We start from the raw sequence: 16043 nt of genomic DNA, 5'->3' as shown, positions 1-16043 counted from the left end.
ACAAGATAAATCGTTTATTGTCTCCCTACCCCACCATCCACCCACCCACGAGAATATCAGATCCTGGAGGAAAGGCTCAATCCCAGAGCCTATCACTGGGCCTGCCAGGCACATAGTAGTAGCTCAAGAATGAATGAATGGTTGACTAACCTCTCTTCCCGTATCCATGAAAAGTAACCTTCCCTGGGGCCACAGGGCCTTTGCACTAGAGTCTCATCTGTGCCCTTTCCTCCCCTCCCAACACACCCTTGCCCTAGTTAACCTCTGCCCTCCCTCCAAATTTTCCCCTCTCAAGGCACGTCCCTCCTTAGCAGGGGTCCCCACTGTAGTTTGAGATTTCTGTATTTCACTGATGAATGTCCCCCAGCCCCACACCGCTACTAGCTAGTGTTCACGAATCACGAATGAATGAATCGGAGATATGGTACGCGAGAGGAATCAGCGAGGCTCCAACGGCATACCCAGAGTCCTTTCCCAAACCGTACTCCGGGTACCTGGGAAAAAGGAACTTGGTCCAGCGAGCCTGCCCGCAAGCTAGCGGACTCCCATCCTCACTTCAGCCCTTGGAAGCCTGCCACTAAGGCAGCCGGCGCTCCAGCCGCAGGTACGTGAAAGTCTGGGCAGATACAGGGAGGGGTTCCTCACCAGGGGAGTGTGGCTCTTCTCGTGGACCTCCAGGGCGTGTAGGAATGGTGTAAAACAACCTCCTCGCTCCCTCCTGGGAAATATTCCGCTGTCGAAGAGGATTCGACACTGGGTGCTTGCTTGGCGATCCACACTCGCCGGCCCGGACCCATCCCCACGCTCAGCGGCCAACGGCCCCCAGCTGGGCCAGCTGCGACCCTTCCTTACCTCCCAGGCCTCCAGAGTAGCAAGCGCACTAGGTTCCCCTGGGGTTCGCATCTCCGCGCCTTTGCCGCCGAATAGCCTCTGAGTACCCACCAGAGGGCGCCCTGACTCTGTAGATGGAACCAGGTGTTGCGGGGCAGGGAGGAGCTGGCACTGGAAGGCTCGACCGGAGGACGCCCCAGGTGAAAGGGGAAGCCCTTGACACCGCCCCCCAGGCCACTTATCTCCCGCTTGAGAGTCTTCGAGGCTCCTGGCTCTCTGGACATAGGCCAGGATTTTAAGCTTGGTGTTCAGGGCCCTCAAACTGCTCTGTTCCACTTTCACCCACCACTGTGCTCTACACTGCTGTGATTCTTCTGGTCTACAGACTGCTGCACATGCTAAGCTCCCTGCCTGGAGAACCCACCTACCTAATCATCCCTTTGTTTTCCTGGCACACTCCTACTTATCCATCAAGACCCATCTCTAATAATTCTTCCAGGCAGCCTTCCTTGATGCCTAGACCAGGTTAGAGGCCCTGTTCTGGGCCCCTTGCCCCAGGGTTCTGTCATGATTGGGTCAGTGTTGGCCTCTCATGACTCTAGGGATGCTCTGGCAACAGAGGAATAGGAGGCTGCTGAGCTCTGAGCTTTAGGGAGAATCATTTGCCTCCAAATAGACTTAGCTCTGGCTACCACACCAGCTTAGAAGCCCTGGTGTTGATTGGGTTGCCCCAAGCCCAGCCACCCACCTGGTTCAGGTAGGGAAGCTTGGAGCTTGGGCGAGGGAGGGGTGGTTGCAGAGGGCCCAGTTACAGAGGAGAGCAGAGGCTGTTGGCTGGATTCTCACCTGAGGAAGATACCACAACTGGCCTGGCTCCTCAGTCCCACCTCTAGCCTTTGCTCAGAATGTTCTGCTCCACAGGAACACTCTCCCTCTTTCCCAGAATTCACATCCAACCTGTGGACCTCTCAGTCCCTTATCTTCTTCTCTAGGTCTGACAGGCACCAGGACCCTATCTTGGAAAGGGGGAGGGTTATAGAGAACGGGGTTTATCACTCATTGATTCAACATATATTAAGCACCTGCTGTGTGCCAGGGATTATACAGGTGGTAACCGAGGAGGACAAATGAGGGGCTTGCTCTTCCAGCAATTATATTCTAATGGGAGCTAGGCAGGAGCTGCTTCAAAGCCAGTGATCATGTCTGGGCTGAGACCTAAATCAGTTGGGTCCCCAAAAGTGGGGTCTGCAAAGTGGTCCCAGTGCAACAAGTGCAGAAGTCCTGAGGGAGAATAAGGATGTCCTGTTCTAGGCAGCAAGGAAGCCATTGAGGCTGGAGATGAGAGAGTTGGGGAAGAGGGAGAGTAGAAGTTGGGGGAAACCAGAATACCCGCCAGGGTCCTCACTCACTGTGAGTGAGATGCATATGATGCATGCAATGAGAGGGTCATAAATGGGGTTAGGTGGACAGTGATGGGGCCTGATTTCATGTTTAATGCCACAGGAATAAGGGCATAAATTAGGACATCAGTAAGGAGGCTGGTATGGAGATGAGGGTAATGTGGCTTTGGGAGGGTAGAGCTGGCAGAACTTGGTGACCACCTAGTTGTGGGTCTGAGACTCAAGGAGGTATCTTGAGTCCAGGATGACCCGGGGTCTGCAGCCCAGGGGATCATGTGAATGATGGGGTCATGGTGAAAATGAGGGAACCTCACCCTCTGACCCCTCTCCATAGTGCCAGCACTGGTTATTACTGACCAGACCTTGGCACCCCCTGCCCCAATGGCCATGGTCCTATCATCTTCAGGGCCTATGGGAGTGGGGCAACAGGGAACTGCTCCCAAAAACAGGGCCACACTTTGAGGAGCCCATGGGCATCTGAGGCTGCAGGGCTGACAAGACATTCAGACTGTGGCCAGAGTCCAAGGCAGCCCAGGCTGTCCTGATCCATACCCTACCCCCACTTAACCCTTGGCTCTGGACTCCTGCCTGTCCCTAGCCCTGGCAGAAGGGTCTCTATGGTCTCCCATACTGGGCCTGCACCAGATTGGTCCTCAGCAGCCCCTCTGCTGGGGCCTGGGATGGAGGTGAGGGAGGCAGGGGTTTTGAAAGGGGGTCACTGGGCCAGGGTCTGAGGTGGGAGATAGTTGGACCTTAAGAGAGGAGGGTATTCCAACCATGAATGTGTTTCACTAAAAGAATATAGGAGGGGCAGGCCAAGATGGTGAGTAGATTCATTGAGGGTCACTGCAGAGAGGCTGGAAAGGGTCAGCCATTGACGAAGAGGAAAAAAGGAAGGGAGGGAGGGAGGGAGGAAGGGGCAGGACAGAGGTCTTGGGACCAGCCAGGGATGACCAGGGTATTGACTGGCTCTCAGGAGGGGGTATGTGAAGGATCAAGACCTCCAGTCTCCAAACATGCTGGTCACCCCATTCCAGAGTGACACATGGTACCAGAATATTAATGGTTGTCAAATCTTTGCCCACTCTATTCGCCCCCGATTCCATGCACAGAAAGTCTGTGTCCTCTCTGTATCCCCGGTTTGCGTGGGGTGGGAGTGGTAGGGGGACATGAGGTCCCAACACCCCTTCCGGTCTTCAGGGGAACTAACCGATGGGCTGGCGCAGGATTGAGGCTCAAGCCCTCTCTTAAGCCGGCGAGCAAACAGTTTAGTCGGGTGGGGGCGGGGGGCGGGGGGTGATTCTACACTCCAGACCCTGAAACAGGCGGACTGAACTCTCACTGGGAAGCGAAACACGCTGACCCGACCCTTTCCCGGGCAGACAGCAGGTGGCCCCTGGGCCAGTGTAGCTTGAACCCAGATGCCCTCGGGGCAGGGTGCAAAGAACCGACTTGGGAGTTGCCCAAAGGCCCTGGTCAGTCTCCTTAGGCTCAAGAACAGCTTGGGACTCACTTCTCCCCTTCTTCCTCTTGCTTTGACCCGGGTAGTTCAGTAGCGGCGAGCACTGGACCCTGAATTCCCATTCGGCCCGGCGCATTCTAGATCCCTCGTCAAGGAGGCGCCAGGAATCGGGGATGAGGGCTGCGCTGCGTGGACTCAGGGTACCGAGGGCTGGGCTGAGTACCCAGCAGACGCGAGCTGGGTCTGATTAGCTGAGAGCGTGCGCGAAAGCCAGGCTGAGCCTTGATAGATCGATGCGCTCGGCGTGCAGCGCGGTTAAGGGAGTTGGCCAGGGATGAGTAGGGGCTGGGCGGCGAGCTCCGACTGGGAAGGAGAGTTCCTATTGGCAGGCCGTTTTCAGGAGGCGGATCCTGATTGGCCCGGCCGCTGTGAAGGCTGCAAGCGGCGGGGTTAAGCGCGTCGCCGCCGCCCGGGCCTAGGCACGAGACCGCAGAGCTGAATCCGCACCTCGGACTTGGAGCTGCGGTCACTGCCATGGGCCTCCGCCTCTGCCCTTACCGCGCCGCCCTGCTCCCGAGTGGCCTCCTGTTACTCCTGATGCTCACAGATGCGGCGCTCCCGGCTGGACGTCCGCCACCGGTGGTGCTGGGTGAGGCGCGCGTCCAGTCGTGGGTCCGTTCGCTCGTGCGTCCGTCTGGATGGGGTGCGGGCGGGGCTGTCTGCATCTTCTCTAAGCACGGGGTGAGGGAGCGTGTGATTGTCTTGTCACCTGGGTCGGCCCGTCCACTTCCTGCTATGCTGGGCGCGGTTGTGGTCAAACTCTTGTCACCTTACCCAATAGAATATGGGGGTAAGTGAGCGGGTTACCACGCGTTTGCGCATCGGTACGCCTGTTCATCTCATTCCCAAGCCTCGCCTCATCCCCATTTTTTAGCTGGAAAGACCGAGGCTCTTTGGCCCCACTCCTGAGGGCCGGTAGGAGGTAGGGTGGCTTCGGAGTTGACCCCCAGGGGCCTCAGCGTTGACTTGGGCTTGGCTTGGACGCTGTCTCCCTCCACCCTTCCAGCCCGACACGTTTCAGAGGGCATTACTGAAAGGGAGCTCTTTGGGGAAGGATTGCTCTCCTAACCTGCCACCAGGGCTTTCCCCTAACTTATCAAATATGTGGCATTGGGCCTGAGGGAGGAGGCCTAAGGGAATCTGAGGATGGCTATAGACAGAGGGAGGGGTTGAGACAATGGCTATGAACAGATGTCATACTGTACCCTTACTCCTGCCAGACCTACTTGGACTACGCTATGTTGGGGCTAGGCAACCTCCCCTGTCTACCTCCGCCTTGCTGCTGGCCCAGGCAACTGTACAGGAGCCAGTAGTATTTCCTTGTGGTGGGTGTGGCAGGGATGAGACCTCTGTCTTGGGGTTTTTGGGTGCCTCATTCAGGCCATCACTCCCACGAAGAGCTAGTGTGTTGGTGGCCATCCAGGGCTCCTAAAAGCAGAGGCATGCCGAGGTATACATTACATACTGAGTCTGCTGCAGCATGACCCCCATGCTCTTTCTGCTGGGAGTATTTTAATGGGGATGATGCAGATCACAGAAGGGTAGGGTTGGCAGGCAGTGTGATCCCAGGGGTCCTCCACCAGGAGCTCTGGGCCAGGAAATGCTCCCGGGGAATGCTGGGCCCAGGTTCACCATGGAGTTTGGGCAGATTTGGCCTTGCCTTCCCTAAGCTTGCAGGATGATTCCCAGAGGTGAGGTCTGTGCTGGGCAGGCACAGAGAATCCACTGACCGAGTCAGGGAAGGTTTCCTGTAGTACGCAGCTGGAGCTGAGTCCAGGAGAGAGTTCCAGGCAGAGGGAACTACGTATCAGAGGGAGGGAGCTAAGCAGTCCAGGCTCTCTGGAATGGAGTGGGGGAAGGACTAGATGGTGCAGGGCTCGTGACTGGTTGGGTCATCTGGACTTTGTCTTGGGGGCCTGCAGGGAGCCTTGTGTGGACCTAAGGAGTACTGAGTATAAAGGGTGTGGCATTGGGAAGTGTGTGGTCTCTGACCGGACTGGTCCTAGACCTTTTCACCTGTATTGGTGCTAAATGCACTCATTAATTCATTTAGTTCTTAGTTGTCCTAGGTCACAGCAGAGGAGCCTCAGGTTGTACCTAGAGGCACTGAGCAACTGGAATCGTAACCTGCCCAGCTTCTCAGAGAGTGAGGCTATTGGCATTAATCCTGGGAAACCCCATGGTGGGCAGCAGACAAGCTGTTCCTGGGCACAGAGCAGGGACCTAACCTTGGCCATCAGAGGATCAGCATCCAAGGGTGACCAGTCTCTGTGGGTGGGACTCAAATTGGTGGTAGAGGAAGCAGAGGCCAGAGAAGGGATACTGAAGGCCCTGGGTGGGGGAAGGGACTATAGCAAGCTATTTCCACCTCTCCCAGCCTCAGTCTCCTTATCTGTAAAGTAGGCATAATAAGGATATTCTTCCCAGTGTTACTTGAGGTGAAAGGCATGTGGATGGCTCTTATCTAGTTCTAGGCACAGAGGGACCGAGGAAGTGACCATTGGTATTTTTAGAGGCCACACAGCCGGGCCAGGCAAAGCAGATCCGGTGACTTCCTCTTTCAGCTATTTCCTCTCTGGTGGAAACAGTGACCAAGGTTTCTTCACTGCCCTGTCTAGTCCACAAGCATCTCATCTAAAGGCTGTCATGCTGGGGACTCCCCACTTCTGCACCACATCATGAAGGGAGGTGAATGCAGGTGCCACACCTCCCTCCCATGGCTGCCCTGAGGACACAGTGGGATGGTGCACAAGGAGGGCGTGCCCTCTGCAGGGCTGTGTTCACAGCTGGAGGCCAGTGAATGCCCTCGAGAGCCAAACACTGGATCCTAAATGGGGTTTGGAAGGTGTCAAGAGAATGGCATGCGGGAGCAGGTGAGGCCTGAAAAGTCACTGGGAGTAAATGGACTGTGAAGGGCCTTGAATGTTAGGCAGTGAAGCAAGGGGGGAGGGAGGGATGGGTTTGAGTGTCACAAGGGCCCCAGGGCTCTGTATAGACTGAATAAGTAGAGTGAAGTCATCCTTGGAGCCTGGTCACACCCACCCCCATTGGGCTGTGGCTGGAATGGTATGTTGCTTCAAGAGAGCCATTTCCAACACAGGTGTGCCAAGATGCTAGGGCCCTCCAGGTGGGGTGCACTCTGGAACCTTTAGCAGGGTTTAGCTTCTGGGCTCTGGCCTTTAGCAAGCCCTGAGGACCTCAGTAGGCTGGCAGGTGCCTGCTTCTCTCAGTTGTTTCTGTTCATTGCCCCCCTCCAGAGCCTATCCTGGAGTGCCTTCTTTGCATTTATTTTTGGCTGGTTAAGTGGCCCAGTGCTCTGTCCTGTTTCCCAATCCTTCTTTCAGAGTATACAAGACCCTGCCTATGAAGCCAAAACCACCGTCTGTACCCCAACACTGAATTAAATCTCAGAGACAGAGTTTTGGGTGAAGTAGAGAGGAATAGCTTTATTGCTTTGCCAGGCAAAGGGGGCCACAGCGGGCTAATGCCCTCAAAACTCTGTGTCCCAACTTGGAGAGGGTAGTGAGAAGTTTGATAGTAATGGTTCAAGAGGGTGTGATCAGCTCATGGACATTCTTCTGATTGGTTGGTGGTGAGGTGAGTGGGAGTCAACATCATCAACCTTCTGGTTCCAACGTTCCTGGGGTCTGCTTGCTTGTGGGCAGCATACCATCGTTAACCCGTTAACCACTGACTTCTCCCATCTGGTGGGGGTTTCAGTATCTGCAAAACAGCTCAAAGATATTGTTGTGTGTATCCCTTGATGGGGAACCAGGACCTTGCCCCAAGGCTGCACTATGGTTTCTCTTTGACTGTTTCTCCTTTGTCTTGCATCCCCTCCCTTCCCTAATTAGCAACTGCATGAATCTGCCAGTTGGAACTCAGGGAAGGTCATGGAGGCGGAATGAAGCCTGTTTCCTGTAATCAAAGAAATGGGGAACACAGAAAGGCTTTTGTGCCTAGGAGCCCCACAGGTATCACCTACTCTGCAGCCTGGAACAGCCGTGGGTAGAAGGCCTTTGGGTTTCCAGCCTGCCAGGTGCAGGGTCTCATTCATGCTCTATGTCCCCCTTCAGTGCCCGGTGATTTGGGCAACCAGCTGGAGGCAAAGCTGGACAAGCCGACAGTCGTGCACTACCTCTGCTCCAAGAGGACAGACAGCTACTTCACACTCTGGCTGAACCTGGAACTGCTGCTGCCTGTCATCATTGACTGCTGGATTGACAATATCAGGTGGGGGCTGGGGCACAGGTGGGGCGCTGCTCGCTGACCCGGTCTAGAGACTCCTCCAGAGCCCATTTCTATCTCATCTGCGCCTCAAGAGATACATCTATCTCAGGCTCAGGGTCACTGACCTCTCTCCCTTCCCATTTCCTCTGTCTGGTCCACGCCACCTTGGCACTCTCCCAGACAGAACTTTCTTCCCTTTCCTGCTGCTCCTGTCTCTACCCTCTCCAGTGCCTCAGGCCCTATTTGTGGTTACTATGCTCCAGCCCCTATTCACAGCCTCGCCTTGGCCCCCACCCTTTCCCTTGCCTCTGACTTGGCCACACCTGCCCCCTCCAGCTGCTTGGGGATTCCTTTCCACTTGCTGTTCTTTCAGCCTGGAATCACCCTTTACACCCTTTGCCTGATAAACTCCCTCCCATTCGCTCTTTAAAACCCAAGCCTGCTTCCTTTGTGAAGTCTCCCTGCCACTCCCCAGAGCTCTTTTTGTTTGTTTGTTTTTTATAAATTTATTTATTTATTTAATTTTTGGCTGCGCCGGCTTTCTCTAGTGTGGTGAGCCAGGGCTACTCTTCGTTGCAGTGCGTGGGCTTCTCATTGCAGTGGCTTCTCTTGTTGTGGAGCACAGGCTCTAGGCACGCGGGCTTCTGTAGTTGTGGCACATGGGCTCAGTAGTTGTGGCTCGTGGGCTCTAGAGCACAGGCTCAGTAGTTGTGGCGCACGGTCTTAGTTGCTCCGCGGCATGTGGGGTCTTCCCGGCCCAGGGCTTGAATCCGTGTCTCCTGCATTGGCAGGCGGATTCTTAACCGCTGCGCCACCAGGGAAGTCCATCTCCAGAGCTCTTAACCTCCCCTTTCCCCGGCCACATGCCTGCTCCTCTAACCTGCATTCCCTGCCTGCCAAACATTGTTTCCTAGGATATTTCTTCCATAATAAGATAATCATGTAATCAGAATTACTGCTTATTGAATGCAAACACTATACATTTTACATACTTTCTTTCATTGAGTCTTACAGCAATCCGGTGAAACAAGTGTTGTTTTTAGACCTGTTTTACAGATGAGGAAATCTGGAAGCTCAAAGAGGTTACAAAATTGCTTAGGGTCACTCAGCTAATAAGTGACAAACTAGAATTTGAACCCAGAGTTGTGTGCCTCTGAACTACGGTTCCCGCCCACCCTGAGCTCCCTGAAGGCAGGGACTCTGTCTCTTTTATCTTTAAAGCTGTAGGACCAGAAACACAATTGGTTTTCAATAAATATTTGAGCTGAATGGAGTCTTTCAAATGAAGATTGTTTTTTCCCCTGGAGACACACTAGCTGGTTCTAGCTGGTTCTCTGGGCACCCTGCCTTTCCCTGTTGTTTATGACACCTGCTTTGTTGACTCTTTCCTCCTCCTTGTGCGATCAGGGTTATTTCTGGGATGTTGATCCGCATTTCTATTTTTGTTGCAGAAGCATGGTCTCAGGTACTGCCAGTTGGAGGTACAGGCCGATACTGAGAGGGGCTTATCTACCTTTGTTGGGCCTCTGACCTGTTTAGACTTGCATCCAGCACAGAGTGCTTTGGCTTTCTAGAACTTTGCTGAGTGGCCATTGGGATGATCTACAGATTGCCCTGGAGAGAGTGGGTCCCCAGGACTTTTATTTGGGCCAGTGTTGGGTATCTTGTCAGCTTTCTGTGGCTGATCTTTAAGGGTGGGTGGGACTCAGGACCACTGGAGACTGCAGGTCTAGCCTGTGTTTTCTCAGACACATTTGCCTCCTTAGTATCAAGGGAGGCCAGAGCAGGGTTTCTGGCCTGGCACAAGGCTTTCCTCCTGTCTTCCACCACCCTGTCCCCATCATGTCTCCAGACCTTGCCCACCCACTCACACAGCAGCCACAGGTACTCAGGGTTTCTCTGTCTGGTTCTGTTGTGTGTTGCATTCATCATCTCCTTTGCCCTGTGTTGTGTTATGGTGGGTGGCAGGAGCTGGATCCATGGAGATGGAGCAATGGGAGCCTGCGAAGTTAGGCTGCCTGCCTTTTGGGGTCAAGTGTGATGTTCGTGGCAGAGCCAGGCCTGGCAGCCAGATCCCTCTCCCAACCATATCTAAGACCTGCATTAGACAGTATGGGTGACATTGAGGAGAAGAGAATATTGCCTGACAGGGGTCCTGGAGTCAGTCTTTGGAGTGAGCCTTGGTGGGGTCCTCATTTGGATGTGGTTACTCTGATCTGTGCTTTACAAATTTGCTTTGTTACTTTTTGGTCTGCCCTATACATCTGACCAAACCTGAGGATGGGAAGGGAATATGGCTCAGGACAAAAGACAGTACTGGGACACACCAACTTAGGTGTCACCTCTGGGTCACTGGCTCAATATCCCCTCCTGGCAGGCTGGTCTACAACCGAACGTCCCGCACCACCCAGTTTCCTGATGGTGTGGATGTGCGTGTCCCTGGCTTTGGGAAGACCTTCTCACTGGAGTTCCTGGACCCCAGCAAAAGCAGTGTGGGTGTGTAGCCCTTCCTCATGGCCCCCAGGGAATGGGGAGGGAGGTTCTGATGGACTCCGAGAGTGGGAGGAGCCCTGTTGGTTTGAATGGGGGTAGCCTGTGAACCGTCTCTGATCAGTGTGGGCACAGAGCCCTATAGCACTCCTTCAGGGATCTCCCGGCTGTAGGTGTCACAGTCTCCTTGGCAGGCATGGTGTGGGCAGCTGACAATGACTGTACCCTCTCTAATCCTATGGATTTATGTTTATAGGTTCCTATTTCCACACCATGGTGGAGAACCTTGTGGGCTGGGGCTACACACGAGGTGAGGACGTGCGGGGGGCCCCCTATGACTGGCGCCGAGCTCCAAGTAAGCGGTTGCTCTCATTTCCTCCCTGAGGTCATGGGGGAGGGGGTTGGGGAGGAGGAGGTCACAGCCACCAAAGGTCCTGGGCCTTTCCCTACTCCTGGGTCTCTGGCATCCAGCCCAGCCATCACAGCTCCCACCCCTGGTCAATCTGTCCTGTCCTTCCCCCACCCTCAGCCCAGGATTTCTGGGCCTCTGAGCCCTGGGGAGAGATAATGAGGCTGAGGAGGGGAAAAGGAGCTTCTTCTCCCTTCATGGAAATTGAGGGGAAACCAGACCCTCCCCACTTGGATTTTCACACGCTCCCCACCCACCTAGTCCTGGGTCTGGCCTGAGACACAGTCAGTGGTTCAGGCCCAAGGACCATTCCTGCCTGACCCCTGCCTGGCTCTGGCCTGCAGATGAAAACGGGCCCTACTTCCTGGCCCTCCGCGAGATGATCGAGGAGATGCACCAGCTGTATGGGGGCCCCGTGGTGCTGGCTGCCCACAGTATGGGCAACATGTACACGCTCTACTTTCTGCAGCAGCAGCCACAGGCCTGGAAGGACAAGTATATCCATGCCTTTGTGGCACTGGGTCCGCCCTGGGGGGGCGTGGCCAAGACCCTGCGCGTCCTGGCCTCAGGTAAGACCCTGCCTGGCCCAGCATGGGGGGTGCTGGTATCAGAGATGGCACACTCTCTTTCCCTCTACAGTGGCCTCCTGGGCCACACTCATGTCTCTTCTCTTGGGTCAGGACCCTTCCTTCTCCAGAGTTGTATTCTTTTCCAAACATCTCTTTCTAAAAGAGAATATAACACTACTTCTAAATTCACCTCTCCAGCTGATGACTCTTGTTATCTGTGTAGGTTTCTTACAACATGTACACGGAGTGGCATAACCGTTGGTCATAGGGCACATGTGTACACACACACACACACTCACACAGCTTGGGCCTGGCTGGCCTAACTTGGTTTGATCCAAAGTTCTCTGGAGGAGCCTTCTCCCTCTCTCTTACCCCCATCCTCACTTCTTCATCCCCACCTTCGCCCCAGAGAAGGAAGGTTGGGCTACAGTTTCCTGTTTATGAGTTACACCTCCCTCTGTGGCAGCGGGGAGCCTCTGTGGGCCACACAGAGAGGAAGCAGGTGCAGATTTGTCTGGGCCTGCTTGCTTGGCAGTTGGGAAAACCACCTCCTTCCCTGTTCCTCCCCAATCCACCTGCCTTTTCACGACTGTTAGAACATACCAGCTGTAGCCCCAGGGCTCTCTTCCCTCTGCTAGGACTGGATGTGAGCCCCATGACCGCTCACTTTAGGAGCTGTGAGCCGGGGCTGTACCAAGCATTTGATGAGCTTTCTTCCTCAAGTGACTGCCACTGCCTGACCTGCTTATTGGTCACATGATCATTGTGATCAGTCCTCTCCCAGTAGTGACCCTGGATTAGCTGGACAGTGAATCCAGTTATAGTGAGGACTCATCACAGCTACCTACTCTGTCCAGCCTGGACCTGAAAGGAGAGATGTGGGCCCTTCTGAGTTTGAGACAAGTTACCATGGTGGAGTTCAGGTACTGGCCCTTTCAGAGCTTCCCCATGAGTCCCCTTAGAGCGGTGGTCCCCAACCTTTTTGGCACCAGGGAATGGTTTTGTGGAAGACAGTTTTTCCACGGAGGGGGCGGGGGGCTTGGGAGGGGTGGTGGTTCAGGCGGTAATGCGAGTGATGGGGAGCGGTAGGTAAATCGTCACTCTAACCCACTGCTCACCTCCTGCTGTGCAGCCCCGTTCCTAACGGGCCGCGGACTGGTAATGGTCCGCGGCCCGGGGGTTGGGGACCCCTGCCTTAGAGCTTTGCCTCGGATTCTGGGAGACTGCTGTCAGGCTCTGGCAGTCTGGGAGTGGGGGTGGGACAGGACGGGTGGTAGTCGTGGACCTTAGCTAGGGGTTCCCTTTTCTGAGGGCTCCTAGAGCCAGGCCCCAGCAGGCAGAGCTGAAGGCCTGCAGTCAGTGGTGGGGTGATGGGTGGCCGTGGGTCCTGGGCAGAGGCCCCTGTTCCCAAGTTCCAGCTCATCCTCTGGCAATCTCACTGGCTGGTGGGTGCGTTTGTGCTGCTGGCATTCCTATGTGAGAAAGACTCTCACTTTGTCTGCAGCCTCCCCTCCTGCCCTGTCTCCTGCAGGCCTGGCTGCCCAGGTCAGTGCCAGGCAGGTGGGTGGGATGAGACCAGGGTGTGGATGTAGGTCTGAGCCTAGGAAGGGAAAAAATGTTTACATAGCTCAATGTAATAAAAGATTAAGAGGACTGTGTCTTTGGGCTGCCCACCTGCTGATTCACCTGTGACAAGGTCAGTACCCACAGGCCGAGTGATAAGTGCTCTGGGGAAGGTATTGTTTTTACCATAAAATCACCCTGTGGGCGTGTGCTGCCTAAATCCCTGGTGACAAAATGCAAAAGGAAAGAAACAAATCTTGGTCATGTGCTTCCTAGATAGAGCAAAAATACAGGGAAATAGGGGAGTTGTCACCACGTTAACAGCATAGAGATGCCAGAGTGCTGGCCAGGCCCCGGCTGGGGGCTGGCAGGGGCCCTGGCGGTGAGCATGCTGCCCAGCTGGCTTGCATTCCTGAGCACAGACTGACTGGAGCCCTCTATCCGCAGGAGACAACAACCGGATCCCGGTCATTGGGCCCCTGAAGATCCGGGAGCAGCAGCGGTCTGCCGTCTCCACCAGCTGGCTGCTGCCCTACAACTACACCTGGTCACCCAACAAGGTCTTCGTGCACACACCCACAGCCAACTACACGCTGCAGGACTATCGCCGCTTCTTCCAGGACATCGGCTTCGAAGACGGCTGGCTCATGCGGCAGGACACGGAGGGGCTGGTTGAGGCCATGGTGCCACCTGGCGTGCGACTGCACTGCCTCTACGGCACTGGTGTCCCTACGCCAGACTCCTTCTACTATGAAAGCTTCCCGGACCGCGACCCGAAAATCTGCTTTGGTGATGGTGACGGCACTGTGAACTTGCAGAGCGCCCTGCAGTGCCAGGCTTGGCGCGGCCGCCAGGAGCAAAAAGTGTCATTGCAGGCACTGCCGGGCACCGAGCACATCGCGATGCTGGCCAACGCCACTACCCTGGCCTATCTGAAACGCGTGCTCCTCGGGCCCTGATTCCTATGCTGGGCAGGGCTCTGGGATGGCCTGGCCACCACTGCTTCTCCTGGCCTCTGGGGCAACCATGGCACATGAGTTGAGCAGTTTGTGACTGATCATCTAAGGCCCTGGATCTTGGGTTGTGAAGTGGGGAAATGCTGGGTTTTTTATCCTTCCTCTCTGGGAATGAGGAAGGAAGACATAGTCTGAACTTACTTGAGGGACCCTTGGAAAGAATGCTGCTGATGGTGGAATTGTGACCTCAGGACTGGCTCCGCAGGTGGATTGGCTGGCACCTGGCCCCAATCCCCAGTGCTGGGGCCTTGTGTTCCTCCTACCCCTGTGGCCTTTTCACACTCGCCCACCAGGGCCTGGCTCCTCAGCTTTCTTGTGAGGGATGTTACTGAACTGTGATCCCTAGGTTGGGCTCCTGGTCCCTAGGGTGTACCTTCTCACACATTGGCCACAAGTTGGCCTGCTACTGGCCATGGGTGGCTGGAGCTGCTGTCTTCGCTGTGGCCTAGCTGCTCACACAGCGTGACTGTGGCTTTCTGGGGGCAGCCCGGTTCCCCCTGCAGGCAGGGGTGGGTTGTTATGTTATCCATGGTTCCCAGGCCCTGGGGCATTCACTCCTACCTCCCTTACTTCTAAGAACAGCCTAGCTCAGGGCTGGGCAGCAGATGGCCCCCCAGTTCTCGGGGCTGTGTCCCAGGACCCCTGATCTCCTTGGTTGGGCTGTTGCCCACAGTATTGATGCTGCCTCCCTTTGCCCTGGGGCTGTGGTTCAAGAATGAGAGCAGAGCCTGGTGCCATGCCCTTTAGGTACTCATGAAGAAAGAGAACTCAAGGAAGCAGCCAAGGCCAATCAGAGCCACACTGAGCTGCCCTCTTGCTGACCCTCCACCACATTGCCACTGCCCAGGATCTCTCTAGCATTCACATGGGCTGGCACAGGACTGAGAGGAGGTAGGACTCTTGCCCACTCTGCCCAGCACCCATCCCCACCAGGCAGCTCAGTGGTGTTTAGTCAGCAGGGACTTGCCCAGAAACTTGAGTGGGCCCCTGAGAGAGCCAGGGGCCTTAGGGGCCCCCTAGGGGTTTTCTTCCTGCTCCAGAGGTGCTGCATGGATCTCCCTGTGATAGCAGGGATGGAGGATGTGGATCTGCCTTGGTGGTCTCCAAGTGGGCAATGCCTAAAGGCCAAGACTTGGGTCTAGCCTCTGGGGTGGAGCCCCAAAGCCACAGTCAGGCTGGACTGTGCTTCGCTCCTACAAGGTTTCTGTGAAGCGGAATTTTCTCTGTTGCATTCATACCCAGCATCTGTCTCTCCCTTTGTTCCTGAGTGGTGGGTCCCACATGGGGCTCTGAGCAGGCTGTACCTCGATTCTGGCAATAAAAGTATTCTGGATGCTGTAAAGTGCCCTGGCCTAGCCTCTGCTCTGAGCATGAGAGGAAGGAGGCAGTGGAAGGGTGAGGGGGCTAGCAAGGCAGGTAATCAGAGGCTAGACCATGACCTTTCTGGGGCCTTGATGGGTCCTCTCAGCACCAAAGCATGGCTCCTGTGCACCTCTTTGGGTTTCATCCTCCTTCCCCCTCTCCTGGGATCTAGTTCCCCTCCTAGGACTGAGAACCAGGACCTGAAACATTCCTGTTGGAATGAAGCTCCTGCCCACCACCCCACCCCGCCACTCCTATTTGGTCAATAGGCCCCAAATGCCACCCCACAGCTGGGAGCCAAGGACAATCCTGACGGTAACCCTGTCTGGACTCTCCTTCCCAGCCTTCTGTCCTCCCTCAGCTTGCAGGTCTCAGCATCCTTCGAATTTTTTTAGGATGCTACCCTTCTACTTTGTTTCATCAGTTCATCTGCCCGCCATCTGTCCCTCTTTGGGAACAGAGTGAGACTGAGGAGGGAGGGAGAGAGACCAAGATGGGCAGAGATATAGGGACTGAGAGACTGGGGACCAAATGGAGATGGATAAGGACAGAGGAACACAGAGTCTGAGACAGGAAAACGTGTGTAAGGATGGAGACTAGGCCAGAAGTCTGTGGTGCAGAGCCCAGAGCTGGGGGGCAGTGGGGGTGGTG

General features: G+C 55.3%; 1 protein-coding gene across 4 annotated transcripts; it reads left to right on the top strand.

Annotated features, from left to right (window-relative positions):
- The first annotated feature begins 412 nt into the window (after positions 1-412).
- Positions 413-15372, top strand: PLA2G15 (phospholipase A2 group XV). Of its 4 annotated transcripts, XM_068528425.1 has the most exons (7): positions 413-604; positions 7608-7727; positions 7830-7986; positions 10361-10479; positions 10730-10828; positions 11227-11451; positions 13462-15372. In XM_068528425.1, the coding sequence occupies exons 2-7, from the start codon at positions 7658-7660 to the stop codon at positions 13971-13973; spliced, it is 1182 nt and encodes a 393-aa protein (XP_068384526.1). In that variant the 5' UTR covers positions 413-604; positions 7608-7657; the 3' UTR covers positions 13974-15372. The 4 variants fall into 4 exon arrangements, with proteins under 4 accessions (XP_068384526.1, XP_068384527.1, XP_068384525.1 ...); XM_068528426.1 differs by lacking the exons at positions 413-604; positions 7608-7727 and adding an exon at positions 4127-4342 and having other exon boundaries at positions 10361-10475; positions 11352-11451; XM_068528424.1 differs by lacking the exons at positions 413-604; positions 7608-7727 and adding an exon at positions 4127-4342.
- Positions 15373-16043: the final 671 nt, after the last annotated feature.

Source organism: Eschrichtius robustus, chromosome 19 (assembly GCF_028021215.1).
Source record: "Eschrichtius robustus isolate mEscRob2 chromosome 19, mEscRob2.pri, whole genome shotgun sequence".
NCBI classification, from domain to species: domain Eukaryota; kingdom Metazoa; phylum Chordata; class Mammalia; order Artiodactyla; family Eschrichtiidae; genus Eschrichtius; species Eschrichtius robustus.
The sequence above is the reverse complement of the archived record's forward strand: the minus strand, read 5'-3'. Positions and strand labels throughout refer to the sequence as shown.

Bases quoted from the DNA above. Each gene is read 5' to 3' on its own strand.
- PLA2G15 (XM_068528424.1), top strand. From the start codon at position 4,228: ATGGGCCTCCGCCTCTGCCCTTACCGCGCCGCCCTGCTCCCGAGTGGC. The intron at 4,343-7,829 runs GTGAGGCGCGCG...GTCCCCCTTCAG, and splicing joins TCCGCCACCGGTGGTGCTGG to TGCCCGGTGATTTGGGCAAC. The intron at 11,452-13,461 runs GTAAGACCCTGC...CTCTATCCGCAG, and splicing joins CCTGCGCGTCCTGGCCTCAG to GAGACAACAACCGGATCCCG.